Source organism: Ooceraea biroi, chromosome 5 (assembly GCF_003672135.1).
Source record: "Ooceraea biroi isolate clonal line C1 chromosome 5, Obir_v5.4, whole genome shotgun sequence".
NCBI classification, from domain to species: domain Eukaryota; kingdom Metazoa; phylum Arthropoda; class Insecta; order Hymenoptera; family Formicidae; genus Ooceraea; species Ooceraea biroi.
This window is the reverse complement of record NC_039510.1, coordinates 8,652,233-8,678,565: the sequence shown is the minus strand read 5'-3', so window position 1 is coordinate 8,678,565 and position 26,333 is coordinate 8,652,233. Positions and strand designations below refer to the sequence as shown.

The 26,333-nt window shown below is 41.3% G+C and overlaps 3 protein-coding genes across 3 annotated transcripts in view; 1 reads left to right on the top strand and 2 right to left on the bottom strand.

Annotated features, from left to right (window-relative positions):
• Positions 1–5,805, bottom strand: part of LOC105280884 (discoidin domain-containing receptor 2) — a 96,269-nt gene extending 90,464 nt beyond the window's left edge. Inside the window, exon 1 of the mRNA XM_011341748.3 lies at positions 5,252–5,805. The gene's annotated coding sequence lies outside the window, so the exon portion shown is untranslated. The remainder of the gene's footprint in view (positions 1–5,251) is intronic.
• A 14,438-nt stretch (positions 5,806–20,243) lies between these two features.
• On the top strand, positions 20,244–21,785 carry LOC113561963. Its single transcript, XM_026969640.1, has 2 exons — positions 20,244–20,541; positions 20,624–21,785. The coding sequence occupies exons 1-2, from the start codon at positions 20,264–20,266 to the stop codon at positions 21,783–21,785; spliced, it is 1,440 nt and encodes a 479-aa protein (XP_026825441.1). The 5' UTR covers positions 20,244–20,263.
• A 1,429-nt stretch (positions 21,786–23,214) lies between these two features.
• LOC113562012 lies at positions 23,215–23,913 on the bottom strand. Its single transcript, XM_026969896.1, has one exon. The coding sequence runs from the start codon at positions 23,911–23,913 to the stop codon at positions 23,215–23,217; it is 699 nt and encodes a 232-aa protein (XP_026825697.1).
• Between the last annotated feature and the right edge of the window lie 2,420 nt (positions 23,914–26,333).

Here is a 26,333-nt window from a genome sequence, read left to right as displayed (position 1 = left end):
AAGAGATCGAGTATGTATACGCTTTCCTCTTTCATCCGCGATGTTCTACCCGCCTATTTCAAATTTATGATTAGTTGACTAAAGCCGAAAGATACAGTCGCACGTAGAGCGTGGGCTCGTTAAAACCTGATCAGACGAATGGTCGATTATAAAGTCGTCGCTGATCGTTGCGTTCGCGTTTCGATAATCCCAAAAGTACGTGAGAATGGAGATTAGACCACTTTTGCGCGTGCTGATTCCTCTGGAGTCGAGCTCCACATTCCTACTTTATTAAGCGTGAGTAACATTCCGAGGGCCTGATATCACGGATCAGAGATCGCGGTCCTAACGAATAGCAATCGCGTTGCATCGTTCACTCAACTAGAAAGCGCACCGACAAACAGGTTTACGTCCACCAACGGAAAAACTGTATAATTATGAATGATTAAGTGTGATTGCTCGGTCAAAAACTGTCAGTTTATAATTAGCCTATAAATATTGTTTTCTGTTGTCAATTAATACTGTGTTAGATATGTATTGTTTACGAATCACGAGAAATTTGCCGAGTTATAAAAACAGAAATTACTCATTTTGTCCTTTTATGTAGTTTTCGTTGTTTTTCCTCTTTCCATTTTTTGCTCCGCGTAGATGTCTTTCTTGTTTCAGTGTATTATTTATCTTCCCCTTTTTTTGCGAAACTAACCGTGCACAGTTGTACACAGGATCGCGCGTGGCAATTAGAAAGCCATTATCTCACTACCCTGCGTATTCAACCATTGCGCAACAACCATGCAATAAGGGTGGAAAAACAGTGGTGTGGATTCCCACCGAGTTTCTTCTGTCCGAGGGTAGATGGATGCCCGGCAATCAGGTGCAGGGACCTCCGACCGTCTTTGAATTCGTCCGCCGGCAGCTGGCTGTTGCGTTCTCGTTGACGCGGTGTCATCATCCTGCCAACAGCTCTCCCGCTGCTTTGTTTTCGTTTTTGAGTATTGACGGGGGAAATAAGCTGGAGAAGAACCATGTCCGAAACATGGCTATCTGAAGTAAACACCGGAAATCCATTTTAAAAGAGGAGAAGCAAGGATTTTTCTCAAAATTAACCATGAACCTCCTTGACATTCCAGAACAGAGAAAGTAGGAGAGAGATGGGGACATTTGCTTTCGAGTTTACGAGCTAAGCACACAAGTCACTAACAAGTAACACTACCCAAGTGCCACTCGCCGATTTTCTTGAAACTTTGCACACACGTAGTACATCGAAAAACATTAGACACGTGTCTTTTTATTTGTGCTAACAACGCATTTTAAGGTTAGAAAACGCATTCGAAAATTAACACTCTATAGCACAATGGTAACTAACGCTACTTCTGAGCGTTATTCTCTTACAGCTTTTACGACATTACTCTATTATGATTTCATTGTCTGAATGTTTGGTATTAATTTTACGAAATTCGGAATGGCAGATTCAAAATCGCGGACCGAAATCGCCGAATTTTCAAAAATTTATTCAAAGTCAGTTTCGAAGAAGTGTTTTAGACCCGTGATTACGATTGTGGTAACAGTTATATCAATCTAGAGGTGGAGGATGAAAAATGGCAAATTCAATATGGTGCATCCAAAATGGCGGACCCAAATTCCAATTGTTTTAAATTAGTTTCAAAGACCATTTTTGTAGTGGTTTTTGAGATCACTGTTTACAATGTTAATAGTAGTTTAACAATATTTCAAATGACGGAAACAAACAAATCAAGTTAACGAAATTTTAAGCAATTTAATCTGCTGAAGACAGGTTTATGAAATTTGAAATTTTGTCAAACTACTATTAACATTGTAAACAGTCACCTCGAAAACCACTACAAAAATGGTCTTTGAAACTAATTTAAAACAATTGGAATTTGGGTCCGCCATTTTGGACGCACCATATTGAATTTGCCATTTTTCATCCTCCACCTCTAGATTGATATAACTGTTACCACAATCGTAATCACGGGTCTAAAACACTTCTTCGAAACTGACTTTGAATAAAAGTTTTGAAAATTCTGCGATTTCGGTCCACGATTTTGAATCTGCCATTCCGAATCTCGTAAAATTAATGCCAAACATTCAGACAATGGCTGTGTTCGGCAGAAAAAGCTGCTTTGCAACCGTTGTAAAATTCGTGAATATGATTTGCGTATACTTTTAGATTCAATCAAAATTAAGCGCATACGCCAATCAGATTCACGATTTTTACAACGGTTGCAAAGCAGCTTTTTCTGTCGAACGCAGCCAATAAAATCATAATAGAGTAATGTCGTAAAAGCTGTAAGAGAATAACGCTCAGAAGTAGCGTTAGTTACCATTGTGCTATAGAGTGTTAAATTTTCGAATGCGTTTTCTAATCTTAAAATGCGTTGTTAGCACAAATAAAAAGACACGTGTCTAATGTTTTTCGATGTACTACGTGTGTGCAAAGTTTCAAGAAAATCGGCGAGTGGCACTTGGGTAGTGTTACTTGTAAGAATGATTATTAATGATCAAGTGTTACAATTAATTAGAAAAATCTAAACATCTCCAACACTTTCAACTGGTTGATAGTTATAATATATTGTAGAAAGACTGTCGCAAAGAAGCTACTGCATCGTAATATTTTGTGATACTTTTGCATCACTATGGAGTAACAATTAATAGTTGGTTTATCCGCAGATCATAAAATTTACGCACAATTATCACTCGTAACGTGATGAGCGGTACAAACGCATAATCATGTATGGGAAATTTCAATTAAATATAGATACCGTGATGATGATAGAGATTTACGATGATGGTGTGTCATCACGATTCTCGCAGCGTCAGACCGTTTTGGAAATGATAGCACTGGAAATTCATAGTGCCGGTTGCATATGTGTGGTTCACTCAGCCGCGTTAAATTCGGTCGTAATGATTCGACGACCGTGCACGTTCATTTCCGAGGAGTTAATATTCAAAATGAACATTAACAGGACGCACGCTACCGTTAATCTCCAATGGCATGTGGAACCGCTCACGATGCGATGGCGGTCGCTTTACTGCACTCGCGTTAATTATGTAAATGAATAATTAGCATTTCGATTATTTCGGCTACGTCACTGCTACGTCGCGGAAAATTTATCGAACTGATATTAATTTATCGTTCTTCTTTTGTGCATTTGAGTGGAATTTATCATGAACATTTCGGTATTATCAGACGGGACAATCCACGTTGTGTGATGGATCGATCATGAAGCTGCTTCTCTCTCTCTCGGCGGATTAATAACTTAAAAGATAATTTATGTCGTGCATCATTCTCGACCGTCAATAGTCGATCCTGTCGTCGTAAAATTCGTAAGATTCCTATCTTGTAATGAAGATACGACAAAGCAGGACTAAAAGTTGCGAGATTGTCAAGTACACCAGCAGAGAACAATGTCCACGTCGTTTAATAGGGTACATAATGGAAAAGAAGGAGATTGAAAGATTTTCGAGTGTAACTGTGAAAAACTTTGTGACGGAGAAAGAACACGGATCTAATACGAATATTAATCGTTCGAGGGATTTCCGACCGAATCAAAGAGTAATAAATGCGAACCGATCTAGCTGCAGAAATAAACTGTTTAGCTTTCATGAATATATTCATATCCCTTCATCAATATTCAAAATCTACTTTCCCGACTGCACTTAAATCCACTAAAATCGAGAGACGCCGAATACGCTCGGCACGCGATAGAATGAGGTACGGTCCTCGATTTCTCATAACGACGGTTTATGCCTTCTCGATTCATGTCTCAATTCTCATTCGCCAAAAGCATCGAGATACGTGGACGTGATGATGACATGATAATTCTTTCTCTCGACATTGGTTCTCCGTAACAGCGTGGCGTTTTCACGAGAAAATGATCCACTCGGAACTCGTCCAAATGCATTATAAGGATCTCGGTGTAATCGGTGTAAATTGGCAGTAAACATTCGTACAATTAATTTACTCGAACTTGGCACTCTGATTCGATAGGAATCGAAATCAGGTGGAAATGGGGGATCGGATTGAAAAGGTGGCTCCTCCTTGGACCATTTCCAATTCCGTTCGACTTCCTCCATTCTCTCTCATCCGTCATTGCCTGTTGCGTTATTTTGCTACCACGGAAGTCAGTGAATCCGGAACGTGAGTCGTATTTTGAGAATCGCGAGGATTAAAGTACTCTTGGCGAATCAGACCACGTCTCGATCGAGAGGATTTAAGGTGGCTTCAGTAAATAGATCGCCGCGCTAATGGATGGGAGTTCCGATTCGATATTACCTTTCCTTATCCTTATGCCTCTAGGGCAAGGCAGGAAATTAGCAAGTCTTAGGAGATCTTCTGTTAATCGTCGGGGTGATTTCTGTGGCATCGCTCTCGGACAATTTGCCGCGACGAAATTTCATTTGTCCCCTTCCTTGTGCATGCCGACAGCCCCATCGAGGGTCTCTTTTTGCTGATCCACCTTATCCACTCTTTATCTCCTTCTATTCTCGCGACTCTTCCTCGCACTTGCTTCTCGTCGGAAATGGAGCTTACAGAATTAATCGATGTTATCCCGACTCCTCACGCCCGAGATCCACGAAACGGCTTTACGGCTTCATCATGATCGTTTCCAGGGTAAGAGACTAGGCGACAATGAGTGACACCGAATGAAAAAGGAAATCAAATTTCTTCAGTTCGATAACCAACGTCGAAATCGGATTAAAACAGAAATAGACCGATGTGCGAGCATAAAATCTTTACCGCGACAAGAATTTCTAAGCACGTACAAAGAAACTTTTCTCAATAGGAATTTTTCTAATTCGATTTCCGATTTCGGGACAGATTAAAACACAGAAATATCTCTTCTTCACAAATGGACTAATTTATAGAATATATTTTACAAGATATATTTTTCAACGTCGTGAAAGTACATCCTAACTTCTTAAAGCTGTAGTTTGTTATAAACAATAAATAGTAGGCTATACAAAGTGATATATTATGCATTTCAGAAAGCACAATTGAAATTTATTGTTTCGCAGAGCGCGCGATTTATATTCTAATTTCCCAATAATTACAGATGTATCGCGGTGAAATTACACATTGGTTCAAAGCGTGTTAATGGCGCTCGCGCGGTGCTCCCTTTGACAATTTTCACGTTGCAGCTGCGTTCACGCGCGCTTTCCTCCGGAGTGTCTCGTTATCACTTGACGAGCACGCGCGCGCACACACACAATTAAACGCACGAGTAATTGGAAGAAAAAAAAATATGCTCACCTTAATACTGTATCGTGTATCCGCTCGTGTATGCTCTACTAGTCGGGATTGTACGCGCACACACCAAAGAGCACCAAAGGAATCATCGATCACAATTGGTCTCTGTAGAATTCCTTTCCGTGTGTTCCTCACTCGACATAAATTTAATTTAAAAATCTCACTCGTACACCTTCGAGTTGGCGCTATTTACAAGCTGCTAAGCTTTGATCTAACACAATCTACGTTCTACGTGCTACGCAACTACCTATTTAGAAAAATGCAAAACGGCCGGCGCCGATTCTTCACGATTATGTCAACGTGTCACTTGACTATCGGTGGCCGCGTGTCCTCTCGCACTGGGCCCGCGAGGTCCCCATTGATGAAGGCGCGAGTGCGCGACGCGTATCGCGGCGGGGCACACGGCCAGCCGGAAGGAACGATGTACCAACCAACACCGTACCGTCACGGCGCCACAGCACTAACTGACAGGCTGACGAGAAACTCGAGTTGGTCGAAGGCGAGATGGTCGAGGGGAGGGAGAGTTTACCCGCGCGGTTCTAGACAGGAGAGAGAGAGAGAGAGAACACTCGCTCGTACGGTCTCGCGTCCTCGTTCGATCGCATGCGTCTGCTTCGTCCCACTTACGTTTTCGCCCTCCGTCACCATCTAGTGGTGGATCGGCGTACCCTGGCGAGCGAGCGAGGGCGCGCGCGCGTTTGCCACCCCCGTAGTGGACAGAAGGGAGGAAGCGAAACGAACACGTGAGAAGTCTAGGGGTCTAGGGGTAGCGAACGGAGCGTGGGGAAAAAGGGAAAGAGGAAGGGGGAGGATATGGGGGCGAGATTGCAAAATATGTTGTAGAAATGGGGTGGCGGATGAATGCGGTCGCCCGTAGACTAGCAATTTTATTGATCTTTTTTCCACCCTCCGTACGCATATACGCGCGGTTCGCTTAATTAAGCGACCGCGCCAAGGTCATGCGTACCTTCGGCGAGGTATTTCGACAGGGGTGCTGATTAAAAGATACGTCCGGATAACGTGCATTCGATCTCGGTCGATTATGTTCTTGGCAGTATTCGTCTGAATGAATTGAAAGAAATTCGATAGTAATACTTGATTTAATAAGTGTTTTGCGAGTTAGACAAATGCAAGCGATTAATTTTATTTAGTCTATTCATTGTATGATGAATATTGGTGTCTAGCGTAAACATATTAATCAATGCGTGCATTAAATGATATAATATGATATGAAATGATTATGAAGACTGCAGATGTATCGTTAGTTGTTTTTTGACTGACGGAACGTCCGATTATCGACCAATCGTAAATTTCCCACATCATCATTCGTAATAATTTATTAGTATATGGGTTGCGAGAGCCCATAAGACCTCGAAAAATTGTGAGATATCGTCTCTTATCACTTTTCGGTCCCGGCTCGTTCGGTCCCGAGGGCAAACGGATGGGATTCGAATTAGTGTTTATAGTACCCGTGGGTGTACGATAAAATCCCTTTTTGCGAAACAATCGCAGCAGTCTGGTACACATTGGATGGTGATGTCACTATCTTTTTTAACACTCTTCTCCCGTCATGTTTGTTGCATGTATATTTTTTAGTCTTGCAACCAACACTGCAATAACAAAGGACATATTATATGTCTTTAATCTACTATAATCTGCTACGAATTTACATAATTTTCATTGTACGATGGTTAATTAATTACTCAAAGTGACATTAATTACATGCAGTTGATCCGTTTACTTTGGTTTGGAGAATTTCGATCAAAGCGCATGCTGATGCACTCTGATTGTCCGATATTTTCTAGTCTAATTGGGAATTCGGTCACGCCGTAAATCTTTAAATAAACATGATTAATCGTTCTCGACAAGTTTACTTCCCAAACTTCGCAGTCGCGACGTAGCGGGCTGAAATGGATTTACTCGATTCGAATGCATTAACGACGGGATAGAAGTAGTTGCTCCTCTCAAAGAGTTCGTTGGCTGGGAGCGAGTGCTAATTAGCGATTCGATCACGAAGCTTCCGGCGCCGGTAGACAACGTCGTCACCTTCACCGGATTCTCTTTGATCCCCTTCTATCTCCGTTTCATTCTCTTATTCGCGCGCCTCCCTTTTCCACCACCTTCATACCGTCGCGCGTGCACGTATGCGGATAACACATATATGCACGTAGACGGCACATACAGATGCTTAGATGCACCAAAGCCAGTGTATGTTTGCTGCAACGTGCCAAAAAGCATGTTAATTGCCAGAGACGCGGGCTCTTGTTTTCCGAACGTTTCAAAGAAAACATTATCTCTCATTTATATTTGCGTGAGATTATTCCATAATACATACACACCCACAGAAAAGATTTCTGGACTTAATGCTATTACTCTTTAATCTATCATAAAATAAGATCGCTATAGCGACAATTATATTTATTATTGAAAAGAAGCATATTTTAATCTTGAATAGAAAATTTTTAAATCTAGATTAAAATAATCTTGGTGCTATCTCATTAATTTTCTCAGAAGGATTTAGATAAAAATTTGTAGCAAGTTCAAAATATTCTTTATTTAAGAATATTGTGAGATCTAAAAGACATCTTATTCTATTCTTGTAAGAGAATTTGTAGAATCTGCACAAAACGGCCAATATTTATGTGTTGTAATCGAAAATCGGGAAAGTGTTTTTGTGTATTTCTGTGTTTCTGTTATTTACAATGAATAAGTGCAATACTCTACAAGAAATATTAAAAGGTATGGAAATGTCTTATCTCGAATCTTATTTCTCAAGTAAGTATATACAGGGTGTCCGGTAATGATCGCCTCAGCTTCCGTACACGAGTAGAGCGGATCGAGACGAAGAGAAAAGTCCTATACCGTTTTGCGATATTCGCAATAATAATCCTATACCTCGAGCGGCTCAGCACTCGCCTCCGCGCGCTCTGGATTCGCTTGACTTTAATATTCAATATTTCGATTATTATTGCGAATATCGCAAAACGGTATAGGACTTTTCTCTTCGTCTCGATCCGCTCTACTCGTGTACGGAAGCTGGGGCGATCATTACCGGACACCCTGTATATACTTACTTGAGAAATAAGATTCGAGATAAGACATTTCCATATCTTTTAATATTTCTTGTAGAGTATTGCACTTATTCATTGTAAATAACAGAAACACTTTCCCGATTTTCGATTGCAACACATAAATATTGGCCGTTTTATCCGAATAAAGGACGGCGCCGAGTCGACGAGCGACTGTGAGAAAATGATGCGTCGACATGGACAAAGCCTACTATAAAGTGGCGCTAATATCAAATTATTCTACATACAAGAATATATAAGCATAAATTTGTATATGTTACTCTTGTCTCAAGACAGCAAGACAATCTTATTTAATTCGAGAGAGAAGAATAGAAATTACTGATTTAAATTAAAAATTGTTTTATTTTCATATTTTTTATACTTGTAATACGATTAAATTAGTCAAGAATATTTTTCGTCTTGTTATCAGAAATCCTTTCTGAGGGTGCAATATTCGGGCGCGCGCGCATCAACTATATTTATTTCAAAGATATCGTTAATTATTTTCTATAATGTATACATTCAAAATTCGTCAAAAACATTTTTCAATATGATAGCTTTATCTCGTAACATTTATCGACGCGAGTCGAGGATTGCTCGACTCATTACAGGATACAGGATGCAGGACCGACAATGCACGATTGGAATCGATAAACTGCCGTCGCATAATTGTCGACATTAGGCAACGCGCTGCAAAAGTTGATAAATACGGGACGCGTATGAAAGAATAAGAAACGAAAAGACAATGCATTATGCGCGGTTCGATCATTCGTCTTTATCAAATGTCCCCCTTAACCACGCGTTTCGAATCTCATAGTCTGTGTCTACTAGCCCTTCCACGGGACCAATCCCTGAGGCCCGTGTACGCAAAAGGGGGAGGACATACGCCCGCAGACAAGAGATCTAATATACCCGTCGGTTACATTAGCCGGATTTAATTTAAGCTTCAGCCCCTCCACGCGTAACGTGCCGTTCATGCTACCACGAGTGAGAACACACGTTAGAGAGAAGGAAGCCTTTCGAAATGGCAGAAACTGTCGGAAGGTAAAAGAGAGATGAATGCAGAGAGATGGAAGTATGTGTCAGTAGCGAGAAATGCCGCCATCGTTTATCGTAATTGCATCGTTGTCGCGCAAATAAAACGTGTTTCCCGTGGTTAATCGGGGCAGTATTCACCAATACTCGATTTCAGAAGAATTTCAGAAGAGAACAGCTTCATTAGTGGCAAACAATTATTTCTCTCCCTCGTTGCGTGTCGTTTTCCGTACTAGGTCCGTACCACGATCAATTTGGTCGCATCGGCGCGCACTCATACCCAGAGATCACTTAACGCGATTGGTGTTGTCTTCGGAAATAATGATACAATACGATGACATTTTTCTCGAAATAGCAAAGAGAACGATTGCTAATACACTATTGCTACACACACGTAAGGACGTCGAGATATTTTTTACGCGACTCGCTGCTTGCTCGGCATTCGGTCTCCTTTCTTTCTCGTACGTCGACAAATACGATACTTCGGGATACGCGGCTAAGCTCATATTTATTTATGAAAGAGGAAATGGCGCACGGTTTATCTAGCTGGCGTGGAGACACATTGTACATCCTCGTTGGCCGCGTAGCACGTAAGTGCGTGTAAGAGACGCACGTGAAACGCAAGTGTTCGCGAAAAGTTGCGCGCCATGGACCCCTGGTACATACCTGGCGAGTGGGAAACTTTCGACCGAGTGCTCCCGAGCGAAATCGCACGTTTCATTGTTACTTTTGTACGTTTTTGAGCAACGTTATGGTAGACGTTCAGTCGTCGTCGCCGCCGAATGTATAGCGCAAATAAAACTGCCACGTCGAGCAAAGTTACCGTAATCGTTTTTAGTGCTTTATAACGTCCATAAATCTCTACTGCTGCAGGAAGAGGCCTTCCGATCCTTTTGAGGATACTTCGCTGAATCTTTGTTGAAAATTGACGAGGTCACTGTGTCGCGCGGAAATCAAGTTCCTGAAATCCGTCCGTTAGATAATCATGTCGGATGTCGGAGTCGGAGTATAAACTTGAACCTTAAACTTTAACTTAATATTTTCGATATAGACTACTTTAGTGCGCTCAAGTAAAATCTATCGTGGAAAAGTTCTTTTCCACTCACCATTATCACATGCGCGACAACTTTTCATTGTGATAATTTATCCATGGAACAAAACTGTAGCACTGAAAAGAAAGATGAAGAAAAAAGAGAAAATTGCGTGTTGGTTAGTAGCTGAGAAGTTAACACGTGTGGCGTGCATGGAAAATTTACGACTGTATTGTATGACTGTATTGTATTGTTACGTCAGTAACGACAAATCTGGACTCTTTTCAACATACCTGCTCAAGCCTACGGAGATTAATCGTACTTGTTCTTTTTACTTTTTCAATGAACCAGTAACATTCTCTCCAATTTTACACGAATCCTCCCTGCTGATTCTTCCGATTTTTTTTACAAAACGAACCATAGCAGAAATAGGTCAGCAGGACGAGCTGAAGGTTTAGTTCCCACTCTTGTTAGTTTCCACAAAGCACAGGACTATGGTGGTATCGGTTTTATATTTTCTTGTTTTATGACGGCTGTAAATCTTTGCTACCGTGTGGAAGAAGAAACAAAAACCCTCGCCACCAACTGATTTCAGGATCTTTTACGAGGAAGGTCCTTTTCTCCAGAGTTCTTTAAAAAGGAACGCCATGAACGTTCACGTCGAATGTCTGACGTCAAGAGGGACATCAAACAATTTCACTCTTTTGGTTAGAAATATACAAAGAAAAGATACTATAAATAATAGTGCAGTTTGCAATTTTTGATGGTGTGTTCTACAAATCCCAATCTTGAGACTATATCTCTCTTGACACGCTACCAACACACTGCTGTAAAATAATTTCTAAAAGAAATCATACAATTTTTACGTTTTACACAAATGTATTCCGTATGTGATATCTTTCCTCTACGTGTATTGAGATATTACACATCGGTTAAATTGAATAGTTACTTGTCGAGTGTTATGTAGGTAGAGGGGAAAGAACAACCTATCAAGTATTATATTATATTATAATAATTGTGACTCTGATGTACTACGTAAATAATATGATTACAGAAAAAAATGAACTTTTATTAAAAACTAGGGAAATGCCAGGCGTCTACGCCAGGCGTTATCATTGTTGAAATTAAAGATTTCAAGCATTTTCTCATTACCTGGGGGTGAATCCCTATCACCATGCGAAATTTGGTGTTTCTAGCATGTCGGGAAGTACCCGATCAATTCAACGACAGAATAGGGATTTTATATGTATAGATAATTTGCTCTTTGAATTTGTCACAAATAATTTCAGAAATAACATCTTGTACATACACATGTATCCTTACTCTGATTCGTCGCCGTGTAACTAAAACGTGGGAGGGTAAAGAGATTGGTAACGTAACGACATTAAATATTATATTGTGGAATGTCAGCAACGTAATATACATAACAAGTGTAATCGTCAATTGCGATACGGCGGTACCCATACATATGTGCATGTGAGACAAGTTCTCTTATTGACCAACACTGTTTAACACGCAGCGCAATGCCATACGAAAACCTATTATTGTAAGCTGTAATGTTTTCCGCGGCAACACTGGGAATCTGATTTCGCATGGAATGTCGGAGCATCTGTACCTGGCGTCGCAGTATACGCGTATAAAGACGATATACGAATGGGGATTTTATTGGAAAACAGAAATCCGCTCTCGCGTGGGTGCTGCACGTTAGGACTCGAAATAAATTGCGCGCCTTACGGAGGATTTGCTCGACGGATACTCCTCGAAAGAATTTTTTCTTTGCAAAGTTTTGCACCGGCAATGAATAGCGTGTATGCGTGTGACAAAGGATGCTTTTATCGTTAAGCTGCGTTACTCGTTAAGCGACTTTCTCGCGCCTCTCGTGGTATCTCGTTTTATTTCCTATGCAAACGAGTCTCGCGCGGAGCTGGATGGGCATAATCGAATTTTGAAATATGATTACTCCACGACATGAGAGAGGTGAGGATGTTCGGAAAAATACCAATTTGCTAATAAAAAATATTTTTATATCGAACAATAACATACGAAGTAACGAAAGCTTGACTCGAATGTCAGGCATAACGTGACGATAACGATAATAAAAGATGTTTATGCTATGAGAATGAGCCAAAACTATGTGCAAATGCACGAAGGCAGCGTACAAATGCATTGATTCCGCATGCTTATTGCGTATCTAATCTACACAGCTACCAGAAAATTGATCTCACACACACACACACACACACACACATCTTGATACTGGGACGAGATAAAATCGGCGAATAGTTTAAATATGATATGCAAATCATGGGTAAAGTAGGTGCTTTACATACAAAAGTCGAAATATAACTGCATTCCAAGTATTCACATGTATTGGTGATATTACTCGACACTCGTATCCAACTATACTCGCGTAGTTGTTTGTTGTCTATTCTACAAGTAATGGGATACAGCATAATTTCGATAGTTTATGTTTTATTGTTGCGCACTTTCTTCTTGTGTGATATTTTCGTGATATACAAGCGTAAGAACGAACAAGTTTCATTGAACTAAACTAAATGTTTGTCGGACAGTTAAATGCGATAATGGAACCGTACAGGTATAGGCACTAAGCTTTCGCGTTATGGTTCCCACACGAGTGAATTCGAACGTTGATTTTCACTTCACTCCGCATCCCATTAAATCCTCAGGGCGTTCTTCCTCGTACGGTCTTGATAACCCGTACTCAACCGATTATAATTTTCGTGAACCCAAAATTTTGCGCCATAATCCCGACAACCTATCATTGTGCTGTTTTGTGTGGACAACACAATTACTTGATAGCAATCGATCGGAGTTTGATCGGGAACACCCTTCTGAGCTAGATTTAGCACAATTCTGCGCTAGCGTCACGCGCTACAACGCCGACCAATAAACATAGTCCGTGATGGATTCACGAGCGTACATGTGAGGCTATACGCATCAACGCCTCCCGCGTCAGAAACGGTGGTCCACTTAGAATTTCGTGCACGTGACGGCCCTCCCGTTGTACCCTAAACGAGACGAATCGAGATCCAGACAATACGTTGCACTTTCGACACGAGCGAGCGCGCCGACACCCAGCCCTTCGTCCTACCGCGCGCACGTGCGTGCCAATCCATTATCCCAATTGGCTTATTGAAATTTCTCGGTACTGACGGAGAACGGATGGATATTCATTCGTTTAGTCCGGCACTTAGGAAGGCGAGAGAACTCGCTCCTTCACTCCCGCGGTCCCCATGACGTATACGTGTACGAACATATGCTTTCCGACAGGGCGCACGTACGAGGAGCAAACGTTCGACGAAGGAGCAGAGAGCTTGCCATTTAATTTCGTGACTTACGCCAGCGTGCTTAATTGTTTCGGCTGTCGAAGGGCGCTCAGGCACTCGATACGTCTTTGTGCGCACAGGCGTGGAAATGTTTCGAGAGAAAAAGAGGAGAATGAAAAGGGCAAAATGAAGGAAGAGTAGGGAATTTCTAAGACGGCGGGGTAGAGCGGGGAGGAGGACAGAAATGTCAAAATTTGGCAAGTGTCCATTGTTACGTTGACCAATGTAACATGGTGTGGTATGTAGTTTTCAGAACGCCACGGTGGTACATTCGAACACTTTGAAGTATCATTTTATGTAAAATTTACGTAAAATGTATTGGGTCGTCCGGAAAGTTCGTGCCGATTTTTAATAGATGGCGTTGGAACATGTCTGAATATATCAATGTTATTGAAAACATACGATTTATATACATATGCTTAAAGGTGACATTTCAACGCATCTTTAGGAAAAAAGTTGTTTCAGATAAATTGATTCGTGTCAGTTTTGTACTCTTTTGAAGATGGAAGAAAATAAAGAACATTTTAGACACTTGATGCTTTTCTATTACCGGAAAGGCAAAAATGCCTCACAAGCAACAAATTCGATATGTTCTGTTTACGGAGAAGGCGCTTTAGCTGAAAGAACCGTACGTAAGTGGTTCGCTAAGTTTAGAGCTGGTGATTTTAACCTTAAAGACCAAGAACGCTCGGGCAGACCCTCTACTACTGATGATGACCAAATCAAGACACTGATCGAGAATAACCCGCGCTACACGACACGTGAATTAGCAGAGATACTGAAAATATCGAAAACCACTGTCCACGATCATGTAGTGAAGCTTGGTTACGTAAGTCGCTATGATGTATGGGTTCCGCATAATTTGGCCGAAAAAATTTAATGGATCGCATTTCCATCTGCGACTCGCTGTACAAGCGCAACGCAAACGTACTATTTTTGAAGCAATTAGTGACGGGTGACGAAAAATGGATCATTTACAACAATGTAGAACGAAAAAAATCCTGGGGTAAGCGAAATGAACCAGCATTAACCACTCCAAAAGCCGGCCTTCATCCAAAAAAAGTCATGCTCTGTGTCTGATGGGATTGGAAAGGAATCCTATATTATGAGCTCCTACCGCACAACCAAACGATAAATGCAGATAAGTACTGCTCGCAACTGGACGAATTAAAGACAGCGATTCAGGAAAAACGTCCAGAATTAGCTAATAGGAAGAGCGTCGTGTTCCATCAGGACAATGCCAGACCTCATGTTTCTTTGACTACCCGACAAAAATTGTTGGAGTTTGGCTGGGATGTGCTACCTCACCCACCGTATTCACCAGACATTGCACCTTCAGACTTTCACTTATTTAGGTCTTTGCAAAATTCTCTTAGCGGCAAGAACTTCAACTCTTTGATCGATATAAAAAACCACCTTGAGGAGTTTTTCGCCAAGAAACCTAAGAAGTTCTGGGAGAATGGAATCTTCCAGTTGCGTGAAAGATGGACAAAGGTTGTGAAACAAAACGGTGCATACATAAGTCAATAAATATTTATCGACATAAAAAAATGTTGCCTTTGAATTTTCCTTCAAAATCGGCACGAACTTTCCGGACGACCTAATATAATGTCTAGCAAAGACCTTGCGATCGCCATATATGATACGCTTTATAATAATGAGAAGAATCGATTTATGTTAAAGAAAGTACATGATTCCACTTAAAGAAACAGTATAGTTGCATCTCTTGTCAATGCATCAATTCCAAAAAATATAATCACAAAATGGTAGATGATACTAAACAGCGGAAGATTTTTCTTCTACCACCTTTTTTCTCTATCTTGGCTCAGAAAAGAACTATCTAGCCCAGTTACTAGAATCATCCTATATATGATGTTATAACAATATATTGTACAGGATATCCCAAAATCATCGGTAATAATAATTTTATGAGCAGATTCTATGTGGAACATTTCAATAGAAAAATATTTATATGAAAATGTCAAAGCTGTAACCTAACACGACATATGACGGACACTCTGCTATATTGACGCAATTATCATCAGATTAAGGCAGCTGGCCATCCACCGACGTGGACATCGAAGAGTCTGCTGTTGCTCTTACCTCTTGGTATGGATGTATGAAACTCGTGTAAATATACGGTTGTTCTTTTATCCGCCAAGCAGGGAATTCAGAGCATGTAGAAATCTTCGGATTCATCAGTAGGTATACTAGGCCGGTTCTGGACCACTTTTGGGGAGGGGATAAGACAGGTCCTAACCCAGGTCAGTTATGACTCATGCGCGGTCCTAACCCAGGTCGGTTGCGGTCGGCGGCGGTCCCAACCAGGGGGTGAGGGGGGGGTATGACGACACGAAGGGTCTGTTTATGACCCTGCGGCACCTTATCAGTCTTTATTTAAGGGATTATTAATTAAGATTATGTTTATGACCCTGCGGCACTTTTTCTATCTATTTTCTAGGAATGAATATTTATACAAAAATGTTTACGCAACCAAGGCCCGGCCGCCATTTGGGCGCCGACACTCGGCTGCTGGAATGCTAGATATATTTTAAGATATCAAACATTCCAGTGAATAAACCACGGGTCTGAAGATTATTACCTACGTTCCCAAAATTAACAACAAATCCCCTCCTCACCAAGTCCCATCTCTCGCAAAGACTCCACCCTCGCCTCTAGCAAACCCTACTCCTGTTTTTTTTTCTACGGGCTACACACGAAAAATTAGCTTCCTTCTTCCAAGATATTTCCAAAGCATTTCAAATTTAAAGTTTTGTGCAAAGTACAGTGAAAACAACTTCTCCGAGAAGAAATGGAGGATATTTACTCAGAATCTGAGATAGAACTAGATATAATCAACGTTCTCGAGAACCCCCGAGAAAAGTGGAAAAAGTTCACGACGGGTGTGCAACACATATCACCGGTACAGTTCTTACCAGACCGAGAACTAGGAATACATGGAACCGGTGAACGACGCACCAGACAAGATATTCATATAACTGATGCGTGGACTGTTGAGTGGTGGCCTCGTTGCGTAAAGTGGAAATTATACAGGCAACTACTTGAAGAGTGTAAGAGAGAGGAAAGTGAAGAATTCGTACCGCACAACAATGTCGAAACTGCAGCTAGTTACTACATCCCAAAAATTATTGAAAAGATCAAGCGTAGCGGTGATCCTGTACATCTTGAGATATCCGCAGATTTCGGGAGACATGTGGATGTGATAATATCGGATAAATATACAGAGCGTTATACTCCTTTTAGAACATCGAAACGTGTGTTCGACGAGGAGTACCGGAATATCTATGAGAGGCGGAGCATCGACTTGTGCACCATCAACTTGTACGATTTTAGACACGTGCACGGTACCATTAATAACATCGTGCGACATTGCGATGTATGCGAACAAAAGACGTGCAAGTGTCCGGATCTCAGAAAAAAGGTATGTAATATTAAGTAAAATTGTATATTACGAAAAAGACGATCTTAATCTTCAAGTTATATTTATTTTATAGAAGGATTGCCGCCGCAGTTCTCCTCCGCCACATGTCACCAACGAAGAAGATGATTTATAAAAATAAAAAAACATATTCAAAAGATATACACATTTTATAGAAAAATAAAAGAACATTTATATATATATATATATATATATATATATATATATATATTGGGTCATTAAGTATGAAACTTTACAAATGTAAAAGCGCCATCTTTAACATTTGTTATCTCAAATTTGGCGCCAGACGTCAGTATCAGGTTAGGTTAGTGTGATAGATGTATGTTCGCTCTTCAAATGTCATATTTGTTTGTTCAAATATCTTCATTAGTTTTATTGGTGGATTATTTTTTATAGAACTATGGAAAAGTCCAAAATTCGTGTGATTTATGAATATGAGTTCCGCCGTGGAACCACAGTGTCGGAGACAGCTCGTAATATCAACGCTGTATTTGGTGAAGGTTCAACTACTAAAGCAACGGTGGGCAATTGGTTCAAAAACTTCAGAGATGGAGATTTCAGCCTCGCTAATGAGCCACGTGGAAGACCAAAGACGAAGGTGAATAATGATCACTTGAGAGCCGTAGTAGAGTCCGATCCATCTCAAAGTACACGTGAATTGGCATCGATATTCAATGTTTCCATACCCACCATATTGGTTCATTTAGCTGCAATTGGTAAGATAAAGAAGTTGGACAAATGGGTCCCGCACGAATTGACCGATGCGCAGCAGGCGCAACGTCTAGAGGTTTTCCTTTCTTTGCTTTCCCGTAAAAAAAAAGGATTTTTTTGAATCGAATTGTGACCTGCGATGAAAAGTGGACAATCGTAAACGCTCACATCAGTGGTTGAACGCTGATGAACCACCGAGACATCACGCGAAACCCAACATTACACAGAAGAAGCTTATGGTGACTGTTTGGTGGTCCAGGTCAGGTGTTATCTACTACAACTTTATGAAACCTGGTACATCGATAACGGCTGAAGTATATTGCAAGCAACTGGACGAAATGATGCAACAACTTGCTATTAAACAACCGAAATTGGTCAATCGGTCAATGCCAATCCTGTTGCATGATAATGCTCGACCGCACACTGTACGACTGACCGTGGCAAAGCTACAGGAGTTGGAATTGGAAACTCTCCGTCATCCACCATATTCACCAGATCTATCACCTACCGACTATCACTTTTTCCGGAATTTGGACAACTTCTTGGTGGGAAAATTCTTCAATTCTCAACAGGCAGTCGAAACAGCCTTCCGCGACTTCATCGATTCCCGTACTCCTGGCTTCTATAGTAGAGGCATAGACCAACTACTACTAAAATGGCAGAAGTGCGTAGATAACATGGGCGCATACTTCGATTGAAAATAAATCATGTCCATGTGCTAAAAAATGCAAAAGTTTATGTTCTATTTGTAAAGTTTCATACTTAATGACCCAATATATATATAACAATTTTATACCTCATCGCCTCTTCCGTTCCTTTGCATGATTTCAAGAACTTAATCTTGCGCTGTGCTATACTCTTTATCATGATTTCATACGTACAAAGTTAAACTATTATATTATACAAAGTTAGGTTATCAATAGTTAGGTTATCGATAACAAAACTAAAATTCTAAAACTTTTCTCTCATTTTTCACATAATCTCCACCCACCTCGCCTCTAGCCAATCGCTTTGCGATGTCTCCCCTCCACCATCCAAAAACTCAAATTTTGAAACCAATCTCTTTGCCACGCCCACGCCTCTGACCAATCGCTTTACGCGATGTCACCATCTATAAAGCTCTAAATTTACGGTAAACTCCTCCTAAGACATTTTCCTAATATAAAAGAGTAAGGACTTCGAGTAAAGTTCTTTGTAAGAAAAATCCGTGTGAAACGTAAGTGCTGTGGAAAAAGTATCTCAAAATGGAACTCTCCCAAATCGGAGAAGATGTTGTTGAAGAATCATCGCGAGCGACAACATTGGGTGAATATTTCACATGGGTGCAACGTTGTGACGAGTGTATTGAAAAATTAGAGGAACAATGTCGTGCTAAGCGTCCACGGCTATCTCTAGGACGTAATCACTCGCTAGTGGCTCGAATCGCGCAGCTTGAGGGATTGAAGAAGGAATTAGAAACACGTTTTTTACATGTCGGTGGCGGTGACCATGGCGAACAACCTTCCAACACAAAACCCTACCAAATCGAAGAAGATCTTGTTGAAGAATCATCGCGAGTGACAACATTGGGCGAATATTTCGCGTGGCAGCAACGTTGTGATGAGTGCATTGAAAACTTAGAGGAACAATGCCGAGCTAAGCGTCCACGGCTATCTCTAGGACGCAATCACTCGTTAGTGGCTCGAATTGCGCAGCTCGAGGGATTGAAGAAGGAATTGGAAACACGTTTTATACATGTCGGTGGTAGCGACCACACCGAACAGTCTTCCAGCCCGGAACTCTCTTGGCGAAAGATTCATACCGCGTTCAAAAACCGTGTTCTAACCGGTGCAGTGATCAACGTGGATTACATTGACCCACGACGATTCCTGGAAGATGCTCGTACCATAGTCCTGGAGCGTGTGCGCAACGCTATTGAACAACACAACAGCGTAAAAGTGAACACCATGTTCAATGGAGAGTTTATGACGGGTGAGAAGACCGCCAATAAAAGTATAAACACGAGAAATCGTGAACTCTTTAAGACATCGGATTTGCAAGAATGGTTCACGCAATACGTGATCGAACCTACCCTGGCGTCTCTCGAGGAGTTCCAGGAGCGCGATAGCGGGTGGGCATTGTCGCGTATATTGAACTTGACCATTAACGTGAACAGACACAATCCGATGCACGCTGGATGTCAAATCAAATTACCAGAGGAGATAAAGCTGAAGAAAGCAGTGGTGAACGTGCAATCGAAGGACAATGCGTGTTTCGCGTGGTCAGTGGTCGCCGCTCTTCACCCTGCGGAAGAACACGTAGATAGGTCATCTTCCTATCCGCATTATACAACGGTGTTGAATCTCAAGGGCATAAAGCTTTCAATGTCGCTGAAGCAAATAAAAAAATTTGAGCTTCTGAACGACATCTCGATAAATGTATACGCCGCCCAGGAGAAGAAGAAGAAGAAGAAGGAAAAGGAAAAACTCATGATCGTGCCGATACGACTCGCTGATGAGAAGAAGTGCAAGCATGTGAACCTGTTGTACATACAGGATCCACAGGACAACAACGTGGGACATTTCACATACATCAAGAATCTGTCTCGGTTGGTGAGCTCACAACTGAGCAAGAAGATGCATAAGAAGTATATCTGCGATCGGTAAGTAGCTCTATTATAATGAATAAATACCTATACATTGCTAGAATAAATGAAGTAACAGGTTCTTTCTTTTTTCTTGCAGATGTCTACATTATTTCCATACCAACGAGAAATTGGAGGCCCACACCGCGGATTGTCAACGATTGAATGACTGCGCCATCATTCTGCCAAATGAAGAGGACAAGTGGCTAAGTTTCACCAATTTTAATAGAAAGGAGAGAATACCGTTCGTCGTGTATGCCGATCTGGAATGTATCCTGCAGAAGACGGATGACAACCCGAAGCTGTACCAGCGTCACCAGGTATTCAGCATTGCGTATTATGTGCGATGCAATTACGATGCGTCGTTATCCGGGTACCGATCTCATCGCGATACCGACTGCATAGTGTGGTTCATTGAACAATTAAAAGATTTAGCACATCGCGTGAAAGTGATTTTGTCGAGAAATGTCCCCATGGTAGAATTAACACGAGACGAGCGCGAAAAATTTAACAGTTCAACGCATTGCCATATCTGTGAGAAACCGTTCGCGTCAGACGACACGAGGGTTTACGATCATTGTCATCTCACCGGTCGGTACAGAGGTCCCGCACATTCTAATTGTAACCTCAATTATAAAGATTCTTATATCATTCCGATAGTGTTCCATAATTTATCCGGCTACGACGCGCATTTTATCATTAAAGAAATAGCTACCGCGTTCGAGGGCGCTATCGATGTATTACCAATAAACAAAGAAAAATATATTTCCTTTACAAAACACGTTAACGAGTCAGATGACAAAAAATGGCATAACCACGTGCAATTGCGGTTCATCAATTCGTTAAAATTTCTGAATAGTAGTCTGGATAAATTGTCATCATTTCTCAGTAAAGATAAACTCAGAATCATACGATCAGAATTTGCACACCTCTCTACCGACGACTTCGATTTACTTACGCGAAAAGGTGTGTTCCCATACGAATATGTGGATTGCGCCGAAAAGTTGGAGGATACTTGCTTACCATCGCGAGAATCGTTTTACAATTCGTTAACCGGTAATACGGTATCCGAGAGCGATTACGCGCACGCTGTCAACGTGTGGCAACGGTTCGCCATTCGAACGCTCGGTGAATACAGCGATTTATACTTGAAAACAGATGTCTTGTTGTTGGCCGACGTATTCGAGAATTTTCGCGATAGTTGCATCAACAGTTACGGTCTTGATCCCGCTTATTATTACACTTTGTCCGGTTTTACATAGGACGCGATGTTAAAACATACGCGTATAAATTTCAAACTCCTTACCGATATTGATATGATCATGTTCATAGAACGCGATATACGCGGTGGCCTGAGCCAATGTTCGCACAGGTACGCGCAAGCCAACAATAAGTACATGCAGTCGTACGACCCATCGAAACCTTCGTCGTATCTCATGTATTTTGATGTTAATAATTTGTACGGTTGGGCGATGTGTCAACCACTGCCCTATGCGAACTTTCGATGGGTCGATGACACTTCCAATTTCGACGTGAACGCTATCGCTCCCGATTCGTCAAAAGGATACGTACTCGAAATCGATCTCGAGTATCCGCAACATCTCCATGATGCGCACGCTGACCTACCGTTCTATCCGATGCGTGATAAGCCGCCGGGCAGTCGGCAGGATAAGTTGCTCGCAACTTTATGCGACAAGAAGCGGTACGTCATCCATTACCGCAACTTGCAACAGTGTACGCGCCACGGTCTTCGCGTTACAAAAATTCATCGCGTCTTAGAATTTGCACAATCTCCATGGCTCCGCGATTACATCGAACTGAATACCCGATTTAGGGCAGCAGCTAAAAACGATTTTGAAAAAAACTTATATAAACTGATGAATAACGCGGTATTTGCAAAACCCATGGAGAACGTGCGCAATCACGTTGATGTAAAGCTTGTAACGAAATGGAACGGAAGGTACGGTGCGGAGGCAATGATCACTAAACCGAATTTTCACAGTCGCAGCGTCTTTTCGGAAAACCTGGTCGCGATCGAAATGCGTAAGCTCGAGGTGAAATTCGACAAACCGATCTACGTGGGTATGTGCATCCTCGATATATCTAAGGTCTGTTTGTACGAGTTTCATCACGAGTACATGTTACCTCTTTATCATGATAAATGCAAAGTTGTGTACACGGATACCGATAGTTTAATTTACCATATCGAGTGCGAGGACGTATACGATCAAATGAAACGCGATATTCCGAGATTCGATACAAGCGATTACGCTCCTGACAACATTTATAATATTCCGCTCATGAACAAAAAAGTACCAGGTTTAATGAAAGACGAGAACAATGGCGCGATAATAACCGAATTCGTTGGACTTAGAGCGAAAATGTATGCTTTGAAGGTAGACGGTAAAAAAGATACGAAGAAAGCGAAAGGTGTTAAGACCAATGTAGTCGCACGAACAATAACGTTCGACGATTACATGCAATGTTTGAAAGACCGCATAGAAATGACTCGAGATCAATCCCGTATACAGTCAAAGCTGCATAACGTGTACACCGTTCGCGAGACGAAAATCGCTCTGAGTCCGCATGATGATAAACGATACATCGTATCCAAGTCTACAAACACCTTACCGTGGGGACATTACCGCGTGCCGTTATAAAATATATATCATAGAATAATAAAAATATGTATCATAGGATAATAAAGAGTTGTATTTCATTGTATTTTCTTATATTTTCATAGATTGTATACATCATATTGTTATATATCCTTATGTTTGCGAAGAAAGAAATAAATGTATTAAACAGCATTGCCTTGTGTATCCATGAATTGTGCGATCCATCGAATCCCAACCACCTCACGTAGACCTTGTCACCTCTCCTGCGCAGTACTTTCTCCACGAGATACACGTCCGGATACTTCGCACGATGCAACTCATGCTCGTAGAACGCTCCAGAAATAGATTTTCCACGATAATCCTCGAGTATATAGGTCACAGGATTGGTATGTTGCACTTTGACGATCTTAAACACCTCGGTGGTCCAATTTGGTGTGTAGCCCTTTTCAAAGACCGTCTTGTACTTGCTGACGCGTACCGAGTCGCCTACTTTGAACCTGGCTGGACCCGCTATCTTTATCGCGCTGTACACCGTACTTAAGAGTCTCTCAGCGTCCGCGGGGGTAACGTCGGCGGGTCGCATGCCGATCGTTCGATATTTTCGGGTGTTGTACTCCGCAACGAGCCGCGGTAGCGCGTCGACCCACTTGTAATTTCCGTTGAGCGTAAACATCTTCCACATGTTATTCTTCAACGTTCGGTTGAATCGCTCGACGATCGAAGCTTTCAACACCGAATACGTGGAGTAGTGATTGATGTTATGTTTCCGCATGAGTCGTTGCACGTCGGTATTGTAAAATTCCTTTCCCTGGTCGGTTTGCAAGTTTTTCGAACATCTCTTGCTCTCTCGAATTATTCTGGCGATCGTAGCAGCTACCTCGCTTCCACCTTTGCTCTCGAGTGGCACGGCTCATGCGTACTTGCTCAGCACGTCGATGACAGTAAGTATACAGGGTGTCCCGGGTTTTAACCGACAAAATGCGGGAGCATATTCTACTAGTGGAAATAAGAAAAAATTCTTATATCGAGTTTGCTTAGAAATGCTTTATTGCAAAGTTATAAACCAATATTGAAAAGAAATATGAGATAAGTAACAACGGATTTTTTCACAAAAATAAAAATTATGTACGCAATGATTTAGTGACGCATTTCAAAATGTTGTCCTTGCACATTGATACAAGCTAGACATCGACGTAGTACAAAATTTGTTACAGTACGACATTCCTGAAAATTTTGTTGCATCTCAGTAACTGAATTAGTAATTCGTTGCTTTAAATCTTCAAGCGAGATTACTTCTGTACTGTAAACTTTATTTTTTAAAGTTCCCCATAAATAAAAATCAAAAGGCGTTAAATCGGGCAATCTTGGAGGCCAGAAAACCGGTCCTCCTCGATCAATCCACCTATGAGCATAATGTTCATCTAACCAGTTTCTAACTTGTCTAGCATAGTGCGATGGACAACCGTCTAACTGTATCCAGCTGTTTTGGCGAAACTGCAGTGGCACATTTTCTGTCGTCGGTGTCTTAGAGCTGAACGAACATCATCATATTCATTCATAGGTCGAAATGAACCCAAATTACGTAATTGCAAATGGGTATTACTAAACACAGAACTATCTGGTACTCTCCTGTTAGGAAATCTACGTTGATACTCTCGTACGGCAGCTCGTGCATTTCCGTCACAGAATCCGTACACGAAATGAATATCAGTGTATTCCTCTTTTGAAAACACTTTTGTCATTCTGATAGTAATTGCTAGTTCACACGACGATTGAAATCTAACAGCTACTGTTGTGAAAGTAACAATCATACTGAATCGTTTCAACATAGTGAACATGAATACATGTGAATACACATAACATAAACATCTTCGACCTTCCAAATTCTACACTATGTTCCGTTGTTACTTATCTCATATTTCTTTTCAATATTGGTTTATAACTTTGTAATAAAGCATTTCTAAGCAAACTCGATATAAGAAGTTTTTCTTATTTCCACTAGTAGAATATGCTCCCGCAGTTTGTCGGTTAAAACCCGGGACACCCTGTATAATAGTATCCTCTGTTGACATGAGAATACGGACGCATCTCAACGAGGTCAGCCTGCCACAGATCATCGTATCCTCGAACTATGACACGTCTTCGTGGGAAATTCCTTCTCGCTGGTGCATGCAGTTCTTCGACGAGTCGACGCTTTTCGAAACTTTTGACAGCAGATTTCACCGATGCCATATCGCAGAGAGTGAAGAGCTATCGACCAATCAGCTCGTAATGACGTTGTTTTCCAATACACTGTTGCGTTTATATTTAATTTTTCGGATGCTTCGATCGGAGCTCCGTTATAGCATCCCATGTCGAGTTAACGATCTCACAATGGCCTTTCTCTCCCCCCATATCATATCGTTAAATTTTTTTTGAGCTGCATTAATCTCTTCTTGCTCATGCTTTATGCTTCGTGTTCCATCGTTGAATTCTTTTTGATATGCATCCAAACGGGCGTTAACGTTTTGGAAACGCTCAATGAAGCCTACCTCTGTATCGTTGATTCTGTTTGACATGTGATTTCTAAGCGTACTGTAAACGGTAGGGAATCTTTTATCCATCTTATCTATTTTTTCATTTAATTCAGCGACTCTTCTGTCTATTTTCCGGTCAACGCTGTCTCAGTAGAAATTTAACATGGCGATTTTTTTCTGCATATCGATGATTTCCTTCTCGAGCTCTTCATGTTTAACTCCTAAAGTATCGATGCTCTTCTCCATATTAGATTTCGTAGCAATGTTATCTGCAATAACGTTTCAGACTCGTTGATCGTCATCTTCGCGTTACAAGTAACACCGCTCGATTGACTCACGTGCTCAATGGTACGTTCAATTTATAATATCAGACTCGCGAGGTTCGTTCCATGTTCTTGACCCGTTTGTTCCACGTTCTTGACTTGTTCGTTCCACGTTTAATATACATTCAAACACGTTCGTTAGCCGTTGTTGAGCCGTTTATACACGTTTGATATACGTTCAAACACGTTCGTTAGCCGTTGTTGAGCCGTTTATACACGTTCGATACACGTTCAAACACGTTCGAAAGCCGTTCGCTATCTGTTCAAACACGTTCGTTAGCCGTTCAAACACGTTCGATATACGTTCGTTCCACGTTCTTAAAACTTGCGTTCTCGTTTGTTCCATGTTCTTG